The sequence below is a fragment of the Rhincodon typus genome, chromosome 38 (genome assembly GCF_021869965.1).
Source record: "Rhincodon typus isolate 14 chromosome 38, sRhiTyp1.1, whole genome shotgun sequence".
In the NCBI taxonomy this organism is placed as follows: Eukaryota; Metazoa; Chordata; class Chondrichthyes; order Orectolobiformes; family Rhincodontidae; genus Rhincodon; species Rhincodon typus.
In genome coordinates, this window is record NC_063369.1 from 9,604,264 (window position 1) to 9,627,683 (window position 23,420).

Below are 23,420 nucleotides of genomic sequence, written 5' to 3' on the forward strand. Positions count from 1 at the left end.
AATTCTCTGCCACAGAAAGTAGTTGAGGCCAAAACACAGAGTTTTCAAGAAGGAACCAGATATAGTTCTTAGGGGCTAAAGCGATCAACGGGCATGGGGAGAAAACTGGAACAGGGTATGGAAGATGATTAGCCACGATCACACTGAATGGTAGAGAGGGGTCAAAGGGCCAAATGGTCTGCTTATGTTCCTATTTTCTATGTTTCTACAGGATCTTCTTGGTTAGCTGTCCACTGACCCTTGCTGGAAGGCACATTGCATGGCTGCAGATTTACCAAAAGCTCCAGTGCAGATACAATGTCGTCCTCTATCCAATATTCGTGTGGAATCCATTGGGCTCACACAAGAAAGGCTGCGAAAGCCCTGCAAGAGTTAGTGCATTCAGGAAGATGAGCAGACATAACTGGCAGAATAGAATCTGCACAATTAGTCGGCAAGCACCTTCAATGATGTAGCACCATTTACCTCAGAACATCAGTTACTTCTGAAACGTTGTCACTGTTCCGTAGACAAATGCAGCTTTGATGAATGACCAGATACTCTCCTGCCATTACTTCTGTACCTGGCTGAAAAAAAACTTTGGAAGTTAACTGTTTCTCTCTCCACACATGCTGTCAGACCAGCTGATTCTCTCCAGCATTCTCCATGTTTATTTCCGATTTTCAGCAGCAGGAATATTTTGTTTTTTTTAAACCAGACAATCTATTGTTGGCAATGGTGGACGACTAAGTGCTCTCTAGGACATCTGGACAACTTTCACGCTCTTGCTGGAGTAATCCAGCGAGTCTTCAATTCTAACCGAGGAGACAGGAGGACTCAGTATAATGTAGTACCTGTAAGACAGTGCAATGCAGTAATCCTACAGTGCAGGGTGGTAGCAATTGACAGCTACAGCTACAGTGCCATCTGCCCTACAACCAGACGTGGCTCCATTTTAATGCCTCAGGTGGAGGTGAGACCCCTGCAGCAAAAGTCAAGACAGGGTTTAAAACTGCTGACTTTGCCTTGAGAAAAGTAAAGGCCCATCACTTTACAGGCTGCAGTTGCAACGGCAGAGCCTCAGAACAGACAATTATAGCTTGCCCAGAAAGAGATGTTACCAGGGTTGGAGGGTCTGAGCTACAGGGAGACGCTGAATAGGTGGGGGCTATTTTCCCTGGAATGTCGGAGGCTGAGGGGTGACCTTATAGAGGTTTATAAAATCATGAGGGGCATGGATAGGATTATTAGCCAAGATCTTTTTCCTCAGGTAGGGGAGTCCAAAACTAGAGGGCATAGGTTTAAGATGAGGGGGGAAAAGATTTAAAAGGGCTTTAAGGGGTAACTGTTTCACACAGGGTGGTGGAATGAGCTGCTAGAGGATGTGGTGGAGGCTGGTACAGTTACAACATTTAAAAGGCATCTGGATGGGTATATAATGAGTCAGAAGGGTTTAGAGGGATACAGGGCGAGTGCTGGTAAATGGGACCAGATTAATTCAGAATATCTGGTCAGCGTGGATGAGTGGGACCGCAGGGTCTGTTTCCGTGCTGCACAGCTCTATGACACTGATGAGGGAGAAGAAAAGCAAAACATTCAAAGGGGTGTCAAAGCTGTCAAAATTTTCACAGCCAGCCTGCTGCCTCGGAGCGTGCAACACCAAAATCTCATCCTGTGATCCCACTGGGGGCCATGACCTGCAGTATGACTGTCATCCAGACCAGAGGCTTTCTCAAGTCCAGCAACGGAGCTCAGACCTAGCACCTCCTGGGTCAAGAGGTGGCAGCGCGACCAACAAGCCAGCTCTCAAAGCACGAGGGTAAACGTAACAATGCAAAAGACTAACTCATCAGCATTCCGTGCAAGTCAACAGCAAGGTTCAGAATTGGTTGAGCAGCTGAAGTCTAAGCAAGATGGTGCCTGATGAGGATAATGGGGAGTCAGACAGAAAAATAATTACATGACAGACTAGTGCACGGTAATGAGGGATCTGGAACAGTGCCATGAAGGAAAGTTAGCTGCGGAGGGGGTTAAAAACAAAACCCACTCTTCCTAAATGGGTCTCAAGTGTGTAGCTGCATGCTCACAGCAGGGTCAGGCTCCAGCGTGATGCGGCGCCACAAAGGCTGCAGCCTTGAGCCGAGAGCCAGCAATTTAGATTGGAAAATGCTGCATTATCCTCACAGCAGGAACTCGCACCTGCTGTCCTTGGAGACAATGACATCAGCTTTATGCACGCTGACACAGCCACTTACACAAGCACCGTCTTCACTTCTGGGAGTGCAGCTCCTCCATATTTCATGACGATCGACTTTTTGTCCCCCACCCCTGCGGAGGGTGGGGGGGGCGGAGCCTCACCCTCACTGTGCAAAAAATTCACAAGAAAACACGCACATGCCAAATCTACGCCTGCATGGAAATTGTGCAAGTGTGAAGAATGCTTTTTTTTTAAAAACATGCAAAATTGCGCTTACTATGAACAGGAGTGAATTTAATAATTAAAAAGGTTATCTTGAGCATATTTTATTTCAGGAGTATTGGGTGTCAGGCTGTCTGCCGGTAAAAGTGACAGATTGATGGGTCTCACCTGAGATCATCAACTGGGTCAGAATTTCAGGAATGGGGGCGAAAGACAGATAGATCAAGACTCAATGCTACTTTCACCGCTTGACGGGGGAAGCAGCTAAATGTACCGAGGGGTACTGTGATTAACAATTTAGATTATTTTCCTCTCCGGTTGTTCAATTGTGATCCTCGTTGCGAGAGCTCCGCACCTCCATCAAAATGCAGGGCACAGACATGAGAAGCGAAGGGGAAGGTGGAAATGGAGATATACTGTCCTCACCGTCAGTTGTCAAGAGCCTTAAGGGATTCAGTCCAGTAAGTAGGACCCTGTCCGACTAATTTGGCAATGATGCCGAGAAGCTGAAGGAGATCAGGTGCGACGCCGAAGCGTGTCAAAATTGTACAGCTATAATTAAAAGAAAACATGAACATTACAGAAATAAGGGACACACTGTCCCAAAATGTAGATGTTCCAGTAATCAAATTCCTCCGTCACAGCATATAACTGCACACTGAACAATATTCGTGTCTCCAAGGCCACGATTATTCCAAATATCTATCATCCTTCTCTGCTAAGTAACTTAACTTCATTTTTCATTATGCATTCTGTCCTGTCTGCTCAGCTCACTTTGAAGTAATAATCTGGGTATAATTTATCTACATGGCTGAACATTTCACATGTTGGAAAATGCCACCTCCTTTCTAGCCTGTAAAGCAGGGTCCTTAATCTTCCCTCCTGCTCATCTCCTTCACATTCAAGAATGGCCTGTAGCCCTTTTTGGCATAAGCCTTTCAAGGACTTGTAATAGTTGTCAATGCTCGAGAGTTGCTATTTATTTGCAGCGAGTACAGAATAGCCCAGACGTTACTTACCAGCACTCTGTTCCTAATGTAATACATAATGAAGTAAATACTTTATGATTCTATTGTTTCCCAAAGTAAAACAGCCAAACGCGGCCTCCATTTTAAAACTAAATATATATTAAGATGGCAGCTCTAAATGAAGCCCACAGCTTCAGGAGCCTCATTTCTTTCCATCTAAAATAATTTTCCATTTCTCAGAGGTCTGATAGAAACCAAGAGATATTTATAGTGCAAATAATCCCAAAGCAGAAGGAAATAAAAAAATCCAACTCCTTCTGTCAAGTCTATGTACTCAGATCAAAAAAAATTCAGATAAGCTCATTTTGTACTCTCAGGTCTTGAACTTCAAAAAGAAAATATTCTCTTCGGTTTGTCAAATGAATTGGTATCCAGCAGGCTGTTCCACAAATCTAGGTCACTTTCACAGATGCAAGCCTGAAACCACCCCTGTGCAAGGATAAGGGCTGGTGGAAAGCTGCTGGCTCAGCCCTGACCCGTCCTTTGATATGTTTAAAAACGAAAGATAAAGAGGATAAAGCAAGGAAGCAGAAATGAAAAGGAACACTGCCAGCAGTTTTCTGCTGCAGCAGCAGCTTTGCTGAAATAGAATGGTGGAGCCGGCAGTGGCCTCTCCTTGTTCCGACCTCTCGGAGCAAAAATGTGATCAGCAAAAAGAAATGGAATTATAGAAAAGCTGAAAGCTGTGGTATCTGCTTCTCACAATGTCAGATCTAGGAACCAGATTGACTTCTGATGATATCTAAAGCTTCTTCAGAAATATTTCTTTTCTCAAACATACTTTATGCACAAACAACATTTGGCTAAGAGGACAACAGAAATAAAGAAGTGACAGAGAAACTCAGCAGGACTGACAGAATCTGTACGGAGAAGAACAGGGTTAATGTTTTGAGTCCAATGACACTTTGTCAGAGTGTTAGCTGCTTCTCCCTCCACAGATGCTGCCAGCCCTGCTGTGTTTCTCCAGCATTTTCGGTTTGTCTCACTGTTTTTGCAATTTCCAGCATCTGCAGTAAATGTTGTTTCTATTTTAGGTAAGCCACATTTGCATGATCAAGAAAATGAAATTCTAATTTAGAGAGGCTTACACAATGAGCAAAATAGGCTTATATTAACAATCAAACTGCTCTAACAAATTATGACACACTTCTGGGCCAGGTGGAACTTCAAGCCAGACCTTCTGGTCCAGAAGACACTACCACAAGACCCTAAAATGTCTGAAATGATAAGGTATTAACACAATTGACAGGAGAAGGATTCAAACCCAAGTGGCCAAAGAGACAGGAACCTGAATACAGCACCTTTGACTGCTTCGCCACACTACAAGAAGATCTCTATAATTATCTTATGTTTAATACAAACTGTTTGAGATGTTATGATGCACTTCTGGAGGTGGGACATGAACTTGGACCTTCTAACTCAGGCAAGATACTACCAATGTGCCACAAGATCCTCAATTGTTATAATACGCTTATTCATCATTTCTAAGTTGTTAGATCACTTGTCCACATCTGGTAGCGAGCTAATAGAATTTCTCCAACCACAAACATTGGGAAGACCCAAGACATTGTGGTTCACCCTCACCATAAATTCTGTCCCCTGCCACCAATTCCATTCCTTTCCATGCCAACAATCCATGACTGAGCCACAGTGCTCGCAAACTCCAGTTGTATTTGACCCAGTGATGGGTTCCAAACCACCTACATACAGACACATCGGGCCAGATTTACCAAGGAGCAGGAATCTCACGCAGACAATGCGTGTCTGTGCAGCTGAGAACTCGGATTTCAATAGCAATCGCATGGCACAAGTGTGAAAACTCAGGAAGCAGCTAGGCGTTGGGAGTCAGGGCTTAAGGAAAGCTCTCTGGCAGCACAGTAGACACTGTGTACCACAAATAGCTTATTACAGCTGCAAGTGGGATGGGATTAAATCCACAAGCCGTATTTGATTTGCGCAATTAAGCCAGATTTAAATTCAGGAAAAATCAAGGGTATAGCGAGGCCAGCTGTTGGCAAAGAGCTGGTGTTATACCTGAGACTACTGGAATGTTTTTGGAATAACCCAGGAAAGGCAAGTGATCAACCAGAATGGGAGTAGTTGTTGATGTAGACCTCCCGGAGTGGCTTATGGATGGTCATTTCAAGGCCAGATAGGCAAAAAAACAAAGAATTGTGATCCTTTGTGAGATTTAATGAAATTTGATGATCTGTCTTGTCAATAATGACTGGGGGTGTGGCACTGGAATTGCTGAGAAATCCATTGTATTGATCCGGATTACATTTGCTATTCGATGTGTGCTATGGAGCGTTCATTCACAGTCCATTATCTGTGTTTACTATATGTTAATGCTGGATGTTAAAATACAAGCTGTACATGGACTGCAGATTGTATTACTGTTCTAATGTTGCACAGTAATGTTTATTGTTGTTTGTTCAACATAGTGGCTTTATTCTCTAAGTCTGTCCCTTGGATCTTATCCTGTGTCTACTTAAGAAAAAAGCTACTGACCTTTGACACAGCTTTCCACAGATTGGGTAGTCAGGTCTGGAACTTTTTTTATTCATTCACAGGATGAGGGCATCGCTGGCTAGGCCAGCATTTATTGCCCATCCCTAATTGTCCAGAGGGCAGTTAGGAGTCAACCACATTGCTGTGGGTCTGGAGTCACACGTAGGCCATACCAGATAAGGATGGCAGTTTCCTTCCCTAAAGAACATTAGTGAGCCAGATGGGTTTTCCAACAATCAACAATGGATTAACGGTCATCATTAGATTCTTAACTCCAGATTTCTATTGAATTCAAACTCCACCATATGCCATGGTGGGATTCGAGCCCAAGTCCCTAGAACGTTAATCGGGGTCTCGGGATTAACAGTCCAGCGATAATACCACTAGGCCAACGCCTCCCCAGAATTGTAACACAGAAAATAAAAAGATCATAAAAAGATAGGAGCAGAGTGGGCCATTCAGCCCTTCGAGTCTGTAATGCCAATTAATGAGATTGTGGATTAATCTAATCACCCTCAATTCCATTTTCCTGCTTTCTCCCCCTATCAGCATCAGACCGTAAGATGTAGGAACAGAAGTAGGCCAATCAGCCCATCAAGTCTGCTCTGCCATTCAATGAGTCATGGCTGACAAATTTGGACAGCGATTTGATGCTCAAAACTTAAAAAGCATTCACCAGTAAGCAGCATCTTGGTTTCAAATGAATGACAAAATCTGGACAAAAGCAGATTTCTCCCGGCACTAGAAATCTAAACTAGAAAAGGCTAAAAAGTGTCAGGATCTGTGTAGAGAAAAACAAAGTTATAAGGGTCATCTTCAGGAATCAATGTTTTAGATCGAATAAATCTGCAAAAATATGGTCTCCTCTCAGCCAATTCAGTCAGAACTTCCAACAAAGGATCACCAGGCTGAAATAATCGCTCTGTTTCCTTCTCCAGACACTGCCACAGCTACTGCGTATTTCCAGCAATTTCTGGTTTTAGTATGGACTTGAAACTTAGGTTTAAAAATCTGGTATGTTGTTCTCTAGTTCATGGCCAATTCACGTTCTTGGAAATGATGTCACTTCACCATGGCCTCAGCTGAGTACAACGACAAAAGCATTTGAGAGAACGGTAAAGTGCACTTGCTCGGAAAATAGTGTTTGAGATCCAAACAGGAAATGTTAAGCGAGTCAATGAGTATTTGAACTCTCCTGTGCATTGAGGAATGCATATAATTTCAGACTTCTCAAACTTCCCTCCTTTTTATCCTTGATCATTTGCACAATGTGTACATTTGTGTGTAGCAAACAAAGTGCTTCCAAACTCTATTTGCCTCTATTATTGCAGAATTCATGAAAGCCAAATGGTGACACTTGCAACACATGTGTATTGTGGCTTTTGGGGATGAGGAATATGAGGCAGCACGGAGGACAAACAAAACACACGCTCGTGACTATCCAGCACTTCCTTCACCGAAAAGCAGCTTAATTGCAGGAGAGGGCGGTCTACTTCAGGTTCAGGTTCAGGTTTTATTCTGGTCAACAGGTCTCAACTTGCAGCAATTCTGGTCCCATTTTACATCTCAATTGTGTAAACAAATATGAGACACCCATATGAATTAAATGGCGACACACCTGCAAATTGCAAAGAGCAGAGAGAGCTGTAAATAAAGCAGCGATGCACCTGCTCGCTCTTCTTCTCCTGGCCACCAATCACAGGTGAAACTAAAACATGTAGACAACTTGCATGCCCCAGTGGTGATCTTGCAGGGTATCACCTTGGTGTTTTGATTCGATAATTGCAGGGACAAGCCCCCATGGAAAACGACACTTTGATGAATTGTCGGTCTCATCTAAATTGCTGGTGTGACTGTAGCTACCCAAAGGGGAACTTTTTTTTTGCTTTTAAAAAAAAACTGTTTTCACTTCTATGTAAACCAAACTGTTTTTAAATCTCAAAACAAAAAGTCAAAATGTTATCCCAATTGCTCAGCCAGTAAAAGCAATGTCTAATCACTCTGCTGAGTGAGTTGGGGGCACTTAACATTGGCCTCAGTACCAGGAGAGGAGTAGAGAAGTGCAGCACAATGAATCGACGTGCATGTGAAATTCCAGTAAGGGTAGGTGGGGCTCAGCTATGATGTCGCTGTTAATAGTTGGATAGGCTTGTAACAGACTTTTTTAAAAAGGTTATTATAAAGCTGCTATTAGTTATGCAACTATTTCACAACAGGGGACAGCAAGAGAGAAAGGAGGGAAAATTTACTATGTCCCAAAGCACAGAAGCTTCGAAGAACGAAAGGTGATTCTCACTGAAGCACAAAAATCTTGTCTTGGCACAGAGAAATATGATTCCCCCCACTGCTGCGAACTCTAGATCACAGACCTAGAATGATGAGTTTCTCACTTAGGATTGAGATGAGGAGAAATATCTTTGCACGCAGAGTTGAGAGTCTTTGAAACTTTAGAGAAGCTGTGGACGCTCAGTATTGAGCATGTTTTGGGGCAGAGGTTGAAAGATTCTTCAGATACTCAGAGATACAGGGGATAATGTAGGAAGATGGGATTGAAGCAGAAGATCAGACTGGACCTAGTTGAGTGCAGACTTAAAAAAGGCCAAATGGTCTACTCATTATTTTTACATAGCACAAAATGTAGAAGAGCTGAAACCACCATTGAAACAATAAGTGCAAATTGTTTTGTACTGAATGGCCACCTTCTATCTCCACTGTCCTAATCTACAATGCATTTGCACTCCAGTTCTTTGTTATTCCATCTATTCACTTTCACTTACTTCTGACAAGTTTCTTTCTTCGCCACGACTGATTACCGAGATTACACTTTTAAACAGACAAGCATTAATTCCTTGCATACAATTAATGTTTTGTCATTCTATGAATCTGTAATATTAATATTTGTATGTACATCTTTATTCTGGCAAACATGGAAATGTACCATCCATATATTGTACCTAACAATCCATTTTCAAGCTGTCCAAGGTAATTTTTATAATATGGACGTCCAACTTAGCCGCTTTAACTCCATATTGCTAGTCTGATATTACAAGAGTAAATGGGGCCCTTCCAAATACAGAGAGGGAACAGTCCCAGATTTGGTCCCTACATTGAGGGGGATTGGACTCTGCCAGGACGTAGAAAGGCTCGCTGCTATTTGTCCGCAGTGGAGCAGGCTTGGGGAAGAAAACAGGACGGTCCATTCAGGGTGACTATTCAGAAATGAATGAAGGAAAAATTGGACTGTCCAAGAATACAGAATTCAAGGAGCACAAAGATCACCAAGGGCTGTAGAACCAACAAAAAGCACATAGTGCAAGAAAGCAGAACAGGAATGGGCATAAAGAGAAGGGTTCCTCACCAAACATTTGTTAGATTGAAGTCCCAAGGCCAGCTGTGTTCAGGACCAAGGCTCTGAAATTAGTAGCTCTTTCTACACTTTAATGCAAGGTCAATTCGTGGAATGGAGGAATGAGGGGAAGTGACATATACTTTTTCACAAGCACGGCAACACGATCTTCAGGTACAGGTGAAGAAGTCTGAAACCTGAACAAAATGGAGAGATACCCACTTTGCTGCAGAGCGCAAACATTGCTTTCATGGTCGGGGGTCAGGGGAGGCATGAAAGAAACAAAGGAGAGAGAATAAACACAAATAAACATTAACCTCCAGAAAACTTACAGTTGTCTGTTTAATCCGAGACAGGATTCACAGAATAAAAACATACCATTAATCAGAGCCTGTGTTTCTTCATCATACGGTGGCATTTTCTCATCATCTGCATCATGCTTTTCCGAGAAATATGAAGATTGTTGGTCCTACAAAGAGAAGGCTCATTAGGCGGACTAACCAACAGATAATGTTAAACATAGCCTAGGTTTTGAACTTAGCCAGTCTTTGGAGCCCAGAGATTGGCCAGCAATATACCAGAGACTGATGTGCACCCCATTAAGAACTCTAGTTACATCACACAACAATTAGGAAGTCCAGCAACAGATCCATTTTAAACAGAAGGTAAATTAACCATTCAAAACAAGATGCAGTAGGTTTGCAAAAAAATACTCGGAATTACGTCAACAAAATCAGATGATGCATTTAACGTAATTGTTGAATAAACTGAGCATGGGCTCATATCGGAGACTGTATTAACCTGGCACATGTACCCAATGCGATTTCATTGAAAAAAAAACACATTAATAACTAACTCAGATGACCTTAGAATTGTTAGAATTAGCTTTATTGTCACGTATGCAAATGAGCACAGTGCAGAGTTTACAAGTCATCACTTACGGTGTTGTTTTAGGTACCTAGGTACAGATTCTCAAGTACAAATTCTTAGGGGAAAAGAAATTAGAAAAGAAAGAAATCAAAAGTCCAGCATTAGAGATCATAGTAATGTTCTTTCTCACCAGTACGCCGGCTACAAACAGCCACCTCAAGAAAAAAGAAATCAAATTTCTGGCCTTAAAAGGTCTGCAAGGCTCAATTATTCACTGCACTGATTAACTCAGCAGAAACTGGAAATGTTGCCACTGAAAATTAATAGTGAAAAGTATAAACTTAGCACTATGGTCAGCACCTTCCAAAAACACACATGTGTGCAAATTAATTAACGATAGCAGTGAGAATTTTTAATTAAAAAGCAGCACGAGATCCTGATTATTTGACTGAAATACATTTTCCCCCCTCAAATGGGATGCACAGAAATCAAACAGGCTCCCTCCACTTCACCATATTTTGTTGCAAAGCATTTATACGGGAGAATTCAATCACAGATTCAACAGAACTAAAACAAGTGGGCTGGAAGTCACAGTGCATAACAAAATTAATTGTGCCATTGCTACTTTTACCACAGAAAAGTTGAGGCGCAGAAATATTTAAGCCCATCACATCTGTGCTCTTGTTAAACAAAAATTTTTCTTCCCCCTAATTTTGCTCCCCAAGTTCTGAAGGTGTCAACATAGTTCTGACATCTGTCACTATCTCGCTCTTGTTCGATACAAGTCAGAGCAGGCTATTTAATCAAAGAAGCCAACATTTTCACTGCTGTGTTTTTGCAACACTTGTTGGCGATGACAAACAAGATCCATGATGGACACACTCAACCCAGCCAAAGGGCATTTAAGTCTTGAGGCCTGCAGCGCAGAAAAAGACCCTTTGGCCCATTGACCTGTTCCCATCAACAGCCACCTCACTATTCAAATCCATTTTCCAGGCCCATAACTTTGTATGTTTTGGCATTGCAAGCGTATGTCTAAATACTTCTTCAATGTGATGAGGTCTTCAATGTGATGAGGATTTCTGCCTCTACCACCCTTACAGGCAGTGAGTTCCAGATTCCCACCACGTTTTGACTCAAACAAAAATTCCACATCTCCTCTAAAACTCCTGTCCCTTACCTTAAATCTACGTTTTCATTTCACAGAATCACAGAACTGTTAGTGTTTAAAAAAAGCCTGCACTAGCTCCTCAAACAAGTGTCATAACCTAGTGCCAATCTCCAGCTTTGTCCCTATACTTTTGCACGCAGTTTCTATGCAAATAATCATCCAACACCCTTGAATGTCGCTGTACACATTGAGCTCAGACATGAATGCAAGATCTACAGTTAAAATAATGTCAATCGTAAAAGGAGTGAATGCATAAGTACTTAAAATGACCTCAAAATAAAACAAACGGATGATTGGTCAGATTTGTTGTTAAGCTACATGAACACAATTAATGCTATTTTGATGGTCCACTTTATAACACCAACAGTTTACCACTAAACCATACAAAGTGCTCTGGTGAAACTGCATTTGGAATATGGTGAGCAGTTTCAGGCCCTGAATGAAAGGGAGGCTGTGCTGTCACTGGAGAGGGTCCAGAGGAGGTTTACAAGAATGATTCAGGGAATGAAGGGCTTGTCATATGAGGACTCGGTCTGTACTCGATGGAGTTGAGAAGGATGGTAGGAGGAGTGGGAATCTGATTGAAATTTTCAGAACACCAAGAGGCCTTGATAGAGTGGACGTGCAAAAGATGCTTCCACTAGTAGGAGTGACTCGGACCCAAGGGCATAGCCTCAGACGAAAGGGATGATCGTTTAGGACTGAGCTGAGGAGGAATCTCTTTTGTCAAAGGATTGTGAATCTGTGGAACTAACTGCCACTGAGGGCTGTGGAGGTTACGTCATTGAGTATATTTAAGACAGAGACCTTGATTAGTAAGGTGATTAAGGGGTACAGAGAGAAGGCAGGAGAATGGGGTTGAAAAACATATCAATGGCAGTGCAGACTCGATGGGGCAAATAGCACAACTCTGCTCCTATATCTTATGTCTTATTACTTATGCTCAGTATCTTTGCTGGAAGCACACTTGCGGTCTTCAGCTGGGAACAGACTTGAGCTACACTGAACAGAACGCGTACGCCCACACGTACACACCACAAATCGGGTCAGTTCGCTGCACCACAAGTGACTGGCAAGAGCAACTTCAGCAAATGCAGTTACAAAAATCTGGTCTTCAGGAGTCAGGGAAAAGAGAAGATCTTGGTACATGGCAAGGATGGAAACAAAATATTGTGACAACTGCAAACAATACATGATGGAAAGCCCTCAAAGCTGCCTCAAATTCAATAAATATAACCGTGTGGAATCACACTCAGGGTTGACCAAAATGAAGAAAAGCTACTTCTATTTTCATAAGGCATGCTCCATTTTTAATTGGCAAAACCAGTATGCTGAAAAATCCCATGGATATCCAAGTGGCTAATGCTAATACTTTTTTTTCTCTTTTTAAAGGAACACCCTTAGGCATTCCTATGAGTTATTATATAAAACCGAATTACTGACTGGGAGTGAATTCAAAAGTGGTTTTTCAATTCATACTCAACTGTTAACAATATCACAATGAATTAGCTGCTTAGGGGATTGAGATTTATAAGGGAGAACCCACTCCATCACTCACCTCACACAGCTGGGTACGATAGTAGATAAGTAAATGCTCAGATTGATCAGCTTTGTCAGTCGCTGCGGAGTTTCCCCAAAACACCAAAATTTAAAACAGAAACAATGCAAACCCGAATGAGGCAGCTCAGCGGTTAGCACTGCTGCCACACAGTGCCAGGGACCCAGATTTGATTCCCTCACGTGACTATCTGTGTGGCATTTGCATGCTCTTCCCGTGTCTGCATGGGTTTCCTCTGGGTGCTCCAGTACATTTCATCTGCAGACCCACTGCAGTAACACACTATGGCTCCATCAACAGTACCTTCCACCTTGTACCAGAGGGACAAGGACAACAGGTATATGGGGACAGCGCCACCTGCAATTTCCTCTCTCAGTCACACACAATGCCAAAAAAAAAAACAAACTGGAATACCATCCCTAACAGTACCATGGGTATCCCTACACGAGATAGGTGGCACTAGTTTCAGATGGCAGCTCACCATCTTCTCAAAGTCAGTTAGGAATGGGCAACACTTTCTGTGAATGACTGAACGAAATAGAAACTGCAGGAGTTCAGGACACATTAAGTTGCTTATATTGGCCAACTCAATTCGATCTGCGAGTGACACCAGATTGCCCAAGGAACATAAATGCTACAGCATGGTTTAAACAAGAACGAAGAATACACTCACAATTACTGAATAAATCAGCCTAATGTTAATGGAAGGGGGTGTGCACAAACGATGATATGGGACAAAATTCATCAGAATTTGTACATATTTTTAATCAACCAATTCAGAAATGTTATGACGCACCTCTGCAGCAGTCAGGGTGTGGACCTGGGCCGGGGATAGGGTTGGTACCACTTCACCACGGGGACCCTAACCTGAAATTTTAAAAGTCATGGGCCAGGAATTGAAAGTTAGCACTGATTTATTGAAAACAAATCGTGTTCAACTGATTCAACTGAGTCCTTTTGATGAATTAGTGAGGGTAGTGTGGTCCATAGTTTGACATTGGAATGGGACAAATTGGTTAGGACAATATTCACTGGAGTTTGAAGAATGAGGGGGCAAATCTCATAGAAACCTACAAAATTCTAACAGGATTAGACAGGATAAATGCAGAGAGGATGTTCCCAATGACTGGGGAGTCTAGAACCAGGATACGAGATTGGCCACTCAGGACCGAGATGAGGAGAAATTTCTTTACCCAGAGAGTGGTGAGCCTGTAGAATTTGCTGACTCGGAAAGCAGCTGAGGCCAAAACACTGAATGTTTCCAAGTGGGAGATAAATAGAAGGGTTTGGACAGATATGGGCCAAATGCTGGCAAACGGGGCTAGATTAATTTAGAATATCTGGTCAGCATGGATGAGTTGGACCGAAGGGTCTGTTTCCGTGCTGTACAGCTCTATGACTATTTATATAGATCTTAGGGTTAAAGGGATCAAAGGATATGGGGCAAAAGCAGGAACAGGGGACTGATCAGCCATGATCATACTGAATGGTACAGCAGGTTCAATGGGCCAAGTGGCCTAATTCTGCTCCTATTTTCTATGATTCTGTGCTTACATACAGACATTTGAAAGCCTCCTGTCAAAGTACCAACTATTAAATGTTAGCTTCCCAGGTGAACTGTAATACGTGATCCCAAAAGCAAGACAGTTCTCCTGAAGCTTCTGAAAAAAAACTCCAATTAGGCACGAACCCCACCCCACCACACAGACACACTCTCCAGTCCCTGCAATTTGGCCCAGAAGTTCTCAAGATGTCTGCAATCCTCCAATTCTGGAATCTTGAGCATACCCAGATTTAACCACTCCACCACTGGTGCCCTCCAGCTGCCTGGGAACCCAAGTCCCTCCCCAAAACTCTTCACACAATTTTCCTCCTTTAAGATACTCCTTAAAATATACTTGAATAACTATGGTTAGTTGACCTAACATTGCCTTATGCAGCACACTGCCAAATTTTATTTTACTTGAATGAGGGAAAAAGAGAAGGTGGGACTGTTTGCCTTGCAGTGGGGAGGACAATGAAGATACTTGATGGAGGTGTTCAAAATCATGAACAGTTTTGAGCTAGTAAATCTGGAGCGGAGGAAGCATCAGTGATCAGAGAATACATTACGGTGCTTGGTCAAAGAACTGGAGACATGATGGCTTGTTTTTATATACAGCAGCAAGTTTGAAAAGGAAGGTAATTTCCAGATTACGGGGTCAGAAACAGGCAGAAGTGATTGGATGGCTCTTTCAAAGAGCTTGTGCAAGCCTGATAGGCAGCATAACCTCCTTGCTGTGCTGAATCATTTTCTGTTTGTGGGAGCTGCCGTTTAGCTGACAAGAGTGAAGGAGAAAATGCAATTTTCTTTTTCTGGATCTGCTGCGCGGTGCCAAAGAGGTGTTTCTTTTCCCACTGTCAAGAAGTCAGAATGCTTCAGGGCAGTCATTGCGAGGCAGCTGCCATGGTTACAGTTAGTGCTAGCTGATTGAAAAAGTGTGAGTGTGCAGCTCTTAAATGCCAGTGATATGCGGTAAACTGTAGCTGGACCATTATCTCACACAAAGAACAGCTATCCTCCACTGTTTCTGGCCTCGCACACTGTGCGACATTCCCAAATGCATTCAACACATCCGATGTGTTCGAATCCCTCTGGGCAAACCAACTACCTCGCTTTTCTTTCATTACCTTATAATCTTCTTCACCTCCATCATCTTCCTCCTCGTCATCACCCTCGTCATCGTCATCGTCGTCATCATCGCGGTCCTCACCACCACCATCATCCTCCTCATCATGGTCATCCTTGGTCAGTTCTTCCTGGTGAGATTTTGGATAGCTGTCTGTCCCCTCCTTCACAGGGATATCAGGGGGTGTTGGGCTTTCAATCACTGCCTGGCAGAGCAAAGGAAGAGACAGGCTGAACGAACAGGGCTTCGATTCAGCAAAATCCCGACAAAACGTTTAAACAGCAGACATATCGTCGTAGCCTGAGCAAGAATTCCTCTGATAGCATGCAGGGAGGGACACCTGCCAGTTTGGGATAAAGCTGCACGATCAGGACATTCTGAAATTGACGCTCTGGGTTTGCTGATCAAAGCCTTGGCAGCGCAACTGGTCTCAGTACCCACACAAGGAAAAAGAAAATCGCTACTCCCTGCAACTCCAACATGTCCTTAAAGCTAAAAGGGAACAAAAACAGCTTGGTGACAAAGCCCTGCATATCCAAACTGCTTCCCAACTCTGACCAGCTAGATTCCTAGTTGTCGAACAGCCAGTCGAGCAAAGGACCTGGAGCAAACAGCATCGAGAGAGATGGATCCAAACAAGAAAGCTTAACACATGCACAACATACTCAACAAATTCAACCCACTAGATAGTTATAAGCAGAGCATGAGTTGCACCAACCTCAGACTTGTACTTGTCCTGAATACCTGCCCAGATTGACTCTTGGAAGGTGCTAAGATCAACCTGACTGAGACCTCCCAGCAAACTCTGTAAGGAAAAAAAAAGATGCTTTTTTCTTCAGCTACTATATAGCAAGATATTTTAACATTTCATCCCCGTCAGCATCTCCCGTACTGGTTTAATTTTCCCAGGAACAAAGCTAGGGCATATCGTGGCTATAATTTGAAAATCTTGGATCCCTCCAACTCTCCAGGGATATCCCAGAGAGTGAAAGGCATCCCTGAAGTTTGTCACAATTCTCCAATTCTACCTTTCAGTGCACAGCATTAAAAACGTATATGGTCACTCGAGCAGACATGGCTTGAAAGGGGAGAAATTAAATTCAGCTCGCAGAGGAATCTGTCTGCCAAATCCCGGCAAGCCACTTGTTACCAGCCGGTCCTGCAGGTCTCACCTTTGTTTGTTACACGGCTGCTGCAGACCAGCCTGGGTGCAGAGCTTACACCAGCTAATGCAGTGCGTGAACAGGGAAGGTGGAAGACAATGAGAGTGCATAACATGATAAAGAATGTGCGGCAGAACGAGAAGTCAGAGAAGGAAAAACGGGGCAGTTGTGGAAGAATGTAGGAGTAAGGTGGTGGTCAAATAAAAAAAGCCGTCCAAAACATAGCAGCAATTCTAGTGGCAGGAGACACAAGTCTTACTTGGAGCCGCCAATTTCCTCAAACAAAAGTCAGACTAACTGTTCTTTCTGAGTTGTTACTTTTGCCAATCTTACAATGGTGGTTAAAATGTTAAGTTTTAAGTTGTAGCGGTGCCAGTATTGGACTGGGGTGGACAAAGTCAGGAGAATAGGACGAATCTCCAAATGGAAGGGATATTCGGAAACGGTGGGTACCACCAACTGAAGCAGCATACACATGGGAAGTCTGCTATAACAAGATTCATTGCACCACAAATGCACTTATGATGCAGAGAGTCTCATTAAAAAGTAAGCCCTTCCATATAAATGATCTCCAGTTATAATACAGCTTCACTCCAACATCTACATTATAACGGACTTCTAATGTGCTCCAGATCCATCCCCTTCAACCTCTTTCTGGAGCCCAACCGAGGAACAATAGCATTAACATGAGAGTTTTAAGCTGTAGTAACGTCACAAACACAAATTCTGCTGTACCTCAGCTTCTTGCTCAGACACCACACCATCTCCGTCGCTGTCCAACTCTGCATGAGTCTGAATTTCGTTTACTGAAACACTGAAACAGGAAGAGAGAAATTCCATTAACTTACTCCTTTTCTTTATGGAAGGAAACCAGTGCTCAAAGAATCCGCTGGTATGTTTTGTTGGAAGGCCGCAGCATGTGATTCCCGATCCAAGCAGCAGCTCAGTTGGAACACAGACAAAAGAAAAAAGGTGAGGGGAAAGATTTTTAAAAAGAAAGACTGATAGAGCAACATTTTCATGCAGAGCATGGTGCGTAAATGGAAGGTGCTGTCAGAGGAAGTGGCGGAGACTGGTACAATTTAAAAGGCATTTGGATGGATATAGGAATAGGAAGGGTTTAGAGGGATATGGGCCAAATGCTGGCAAACGGGACTAGATTAATTTAGAATATCTGATCAGCATGGACAAGTCAGACCAGAGGGTTTGTTTCCGTGCTGGATATCTCTAGGACTCTATGCACTTACGATTTGGTGAAATACACTATTGGACTTTTTTGCTCTTCGATCCAGAACACTTCACATCAGCAACACCAGCTCCCAAACCCACAATCTCTACTACCTCGGCAGACAAAAGCAGCAAACCCACTGAAACACCACCAGCAGTGAATCCCCCTCAGCATCACACACCATTCTAATTTGGTAAAAGAAAATCATCACTGCTCCACCACTAGCCCGGGATCAAACTCCCAGAAATCCCCAACATCACAAACCTTTTGCCACCCAGGCAATAAGTGCTGGCCATGACAGTGACACCCACATCCCGTAAACAAATAACCAAAAGAAAACACAACCACAGATACAGAAATGCAACACTAGGGATGGCACAGTAACTCCATGCTTAGCGCTGGTGCCCCACAGCACCAGCGTTCAATTCCACTCTCAGGCGACTGTCTACGTGGAGTTTGCACATTCTCCCCGTGTCTGCCTAGGTTTCCTCCGGGTGCATTGGGTTTCCTCCGACAGTCCAAAGATATGCAGATTAGGTGGATTGGCCATGCTAAATTGTCCTGCAGTGTCCAGGATGTGTAGGTTAGGCAGATTAGCCATAGGAAATGAAGGATTACAGGGATAGGACAGGTCTGGCTGGGATGCTCGTTGTACGTCAGTGTGGACTCGACAGGCCGAATGGCTTGCTTCCACACTGTAGGGATTCTATGAAGACAAGCAAGGAGTTGAACCATTTGCAATTTATACAAACATAAGGGTGGAAAAGATCTCTGTTAACAAATAGACCATGTTTCAAAACCATGCTCATAAAGCTGAGTGATTCTGAGAGAGTTGAAACGAAAATGGTGTAGTCCCAGACAGCTTTGAGTGGTGAGTTTGCTGGAAGTTTGTGAATGCTAAGCAGGAGTAAACAACACTGCCACTTGAATCAATGTGCCGAAACCTCAGGAAAGCTGGGAAGCAGATCAGTAAACCACTGCCACAGGGGTGGCTAATGTACTTCAATATAAAAAAAAGTCAGCTAGAACACAAGCTGACACACTCACAAGCCATCCTCATTGTCATCCAGCTCCTTGAATGTTTCAGCAGCCTTAGCTTTCTCCTTCTCCGCTTTACGTGCAGTTTGGACCTCTGCGAAAAGAAAAGAATATTGAGAACCACCTTGTGCAAATGTACAATGTGGCCAAGCCTCACAAAAATGAAAGCAAGCTACCATACAAGAGTCAAGATTATTTCTATTCTACTGATGTGTTTTTAAGGTAGAAGCTGCTTTTTGTTTTCTGCCACATTTTCTTAATCATTTGTTGCTAGGAAATATTGTGTCATAATATGGAGTACAATAAATCTCATGCCATCATAGAATAATCCTAACTAAGAATCTTTTGTCGACATCAGAAGGCATTGATACTCTTTACCGTACACTCTGACATCAAGGACATGTAGCACAGCAACAGCTGTGGTTACTACAAAAAAAAGCGACAACATTGAATTGGAAAGTACGACAAAGGACCACACAGATTGGGGTTGTTGGGAGGGATGGGGGTGAAGAGAAGAGGAGGTGAAGGCCATTTTTGGAATCTTGCTTTTTAGCTGCTGACTTTAGAACTGCGTTTCCTCTGCTTCTGCATCGGAGGATGCCAGCTGAAACGCGAACATGGCACATTTTCTTTCACAATGTTCCTGCGAAGTGCCTTGAGATGTTTCGTCATATTAAGCTGCTACATAAATACATTTTTAAGTTGTTGTTAAAACACCACACCGCCCTCAATTACAATGCTGTTTGGTCAGGTATTTGTTTAATGTGCTCTGCAGAGACATGTTAAACCACGGTATACTGAATCCTATTCTCCCCTGCACACTGGAGTGACGGTTCACACAAGTTTAATAATAATTTGCTCGCATGAATTACTTATTAGCTGGCAAGCTCCTCTTCATTTTCCAGAGCACTAGTGGCACACAAGGATTGGAGATTTTTTTTTTTAAATATTTGATGAGCGAAAAAAAGAACCTCTCACCAGTGACAGTGATTTCCAGACACGCTTGCACTAATGCAAATGGAAATCAGTCGCTCAGTTTTGTAAAGGTCTTTCATAACAAAGACTAAACAGCAGTAACTTGTCACTGCAAAGCTGTAGAACGCACTTTGCCAACCAAGCGATATCCCTTCTCAGTCATGGTTACAAGAATATCAGAGCTGCTCTTAACAGCAAGGAATGGCTAGCTGTTTGAAAACGAGCTCGACAACTGTGGTACGATCAACTGAGAAACCGCAAATATACAGCAATATAAAAGCAAAGAGGAAAATGCGGTGCGGAGGGGAGAAGAACAGAGGAAGAGAGCCTCATACAGGAGAAAAACAGAGGGGAGAAAAAGGATGACATAGAGAAGGGCAGAAAAAGTGAGACATCGCAAGAAAAACATTGATTCACACATTCGAGATTAAGTCCCAATCTCTCTCCAAATCCTCCCAAGGCATTTTCAAATATTGTACAAAATCAAGGGGTTCACCATACCAACATTTCTAATTTGTGGCTATATAAATGGCAATACGTCTGACATATGTATGTTAACATCATCATTTGCTCAATGTGAGCCAGATTAAGGCCCTCAGACTACTTTCCCTTTTATTCTCCTTTTGGCTCACAATCTGAAAACATCAAGAGTCAAAAATAGCAGAATCAGGCCATTCTACCCATCAATTCTCTGACTTCTCTCCATTAAGCAATCCAGTCTCATTTCCTCACTTGGCAATAAGATGGCCTTTTAACCATTACCCAACCATGTGAGCACAGAAGACACTTCCACAATTATCCCCTGACATTCAAGGGTTGCAGCCAAAACCCACAATTCGCCATTCTGAGCACGTTCCCCTTCCCCCCCCAACTCAGTCAACCTGCTAAAGATTGCAGGGTCACCAAGTTACAAGCCTGGGGAGAAGTCAAATATAGGAATCCTCCATCTCCACCCAGTATCCTACTCACAAGCAAACTAAGACACTTTGCTAACGTGTGCACTTTTTACATTTTTTTTAAAATTAAATGGGGGAGAACATTTTGTTGTTGTGTGTTTGTTGATGTACTTTGGAAAACCGTCCCCAAGCAGGTTTTATCTATAAGACTGCAGAAGGCATTTGCACCTAACACGCACAGATAACAGGACAGAGCTGAACACCAGCTTGAAAGATAAGCAGTCAGCCACAAGCTTATGTAACTGAAATTAACTTATTTGCTATATATCCTGTGAAGATAGACACACATCAGCTGCTAACCAAGTTCACAAATTCACTGACTTTTATCGCTGATATAAAAATGGAAGATAATATTTGAGAAGTAATATATATGTTAAATTCACAAACACTGGGGTTTAGCACCACCATGTGGCTAGACATGAGACATACTGTATCTGGTAAGTAAATTCAGCTGATAGCTTCTGCAGTTGCTCAGTGAACATATCCAAGGAATAACAATGGTATAAAACCTAGGAAGTCACAGGTTCAATCCTTAGTCTAGGCTTAATTGGATGACGACATGGGACAACATTAGTTGAGTTGCAACAACTAAGCACAGGCAGAAACGTTCATTCTTCAGTGCCACTCAACAACTGCGACCAAGAGAATGGGGATTGTTCACAAAGAATTGGGATTAACCTCGACCCTCCATTGTTGAACGGGTTGGCAATACACTTGCGTCAATAACTTGAGCAAGGTGACGATGGAACGTGCCTCAGAAATCATTCAAGTCTTTCACACAAGGAAGGAAGAAACTGGGAAGAAGATAACCCAATAGAGAGAGCTCGATAAGGGTCACTGAACTTGAAACATTATCTCTTATTTCTCTCCACCAATGCTGCCAGACCTGCTGAATTTCTCCAGCTATTTCTGTTTTTGTTTGAAATAGAGATTGATGTTGGGACATTCTGCGGAGTTTAATATGGGCCAGTGTTTATTGTCCATCCCTAATTTCCCTCAAAGAGCCAGTGATGACAACCTTCTCAAGGACCAACAGTGGAGGTGACGCAAGCACTTTCATTTTGGAATAAACGGCTTCCTGGCATAAACAAAATTAGTTCTGACTCAATACAGGAGAAGTACAGCTTGACTTTCACTTCTGATGTCTCAGGGTTGTCCATGACAACGACGGAGAAATGAAGAGACGGTTATCTTGATGGGGGAGATGAAGCAAGGAATGAGGCTTGTGCAGCTGCTGACAGAATGGTCCATCTGTGGTGTAAACACTTTGCAAGGAAACAAGTGACAGGAAAAGTATCGACCTTGGGCGATGGAGACAAGATTTTAGTAAGCGGCAATAAACTTCGGCAGAGGGAACTATTAACCGGAATGTAGAAAGGTAGCGGTTAATAAACCCAGCACTTCAAGGGATTCAAGAACATGAAACAGGATTGGAGTAATTTCTCCAAAGCAACAACTACAACTATTTACGCGGACAAATTGTTTTCAAAGCATCAGGAACAGATAAACCATGAGTCTTATCTGTAACGTGCACCTTTAATGCAGGCAAAAATATGGTGCAGAGAGGAACATAGTTTTCAACAGAAGGCTCAAAACATTGAACCCGAAACGAAAGCTAGTTACACTAATCAAATGTACAAGCCATCAATAAAGTGTGACACCTCGTGCACTCCACTACGTGCCCAATGTTTACTCAAAGCACGTGGTGCTGAACTAGAGCAGGAAAGAATCTTGCAAATAATTAACGATAAGTTTCACAGCCAAGACAACAACTATTTCTGCGCAGATATTTTTTGTGCAAACCAACGACAAAGCCAGCAAGACCTGGACAAGATTTAGGCTTGGGCTGACAAGTGGCAATTAAAAGTCACATCACTCAACTGACCTGCAGCACCCTTCTCCAACAACAGAACATCTAACCATTGCCCCTTGACAGACAATGTTGAATGACCTAGCTGAATTCCGAGGTATCAACAGCCTGAAGTTTACCATTGACCAGAACCTGAACTTCACCGACCATGGAAATGCTGTAGCAGGTCACGTGCTGGGAACTGTGTGACTCATCACCTGACACGCCAAAGCCTGTCCAAGTCAGAAGCGTAACAGAACACTTCCCATTTCCCTGGATGGGTGCAGCTCCAGCAACTCTCAAGAAGCTCAATACCTTCCAGGGCAAAGCAACCTGCTTCACTGACACTTCATTCAATATTTACTTTCTTCACCACTGACAGCGGCAGTAGTGTGTGTACCACCAACAACAGCACGGCAAATGCTCATTAAGGCTCCATCAACAGCACCTTACAAACCCACAATCACTACAGTCTCGAAGGCCAAGGGTAGCAGATACATGGGAGCACCACCTCCTGCAAGTTCTCCTTAAAGCCAAACACCATGTACTGTTCTGAGGAAGGGTCACTCAACCTGAAACATTAACTCTGACTTCTCTCTACAGATGCTGCCAGACCTGCTGAGCTTTTCCAGCAATTTCTGTTATTGTTTCTGATTCCTT

At 43.0% G+C, this 23,420-nt stretch overlaps 1 protein-coding gene across 1 annotated transcript in view; it reads right to left on the bottom strand.

Annotated features, from left to right (window-relative positions):
* Positions 1-23,420, bottom strand: part of prkcsh (protein kinase C substrate 80K-H) — a 79,704-nt gene that overhangs the window by 39,650 nt on the left and 16,634 nt on the right. The window contains exons 7-11 of the mRNA XM_048617891.1: positions 18,990-19,074; positions 17,450-17,528; positions 16,270-16,356; positions 15,553-15,756; positions 9,662-9,752 (exon numbers count right to left, since the gene is read on the bottom strand). Of these exons, the coding sequence (XP_048473848.1) occupies positions 9,662-9,752; positions 15,553-15,756; positions 16,270-16,356; positions 17,450-17,528; positions 18,990-19,074 (546 nt within the window). The remainder of the gene's footprint in view (positions 1-9,661; positions 9,753-15,552; positions 15,757-16,269; positions 16,357-17,449; positions 17,529-18,989; positions 19,075-23,420) is intronic.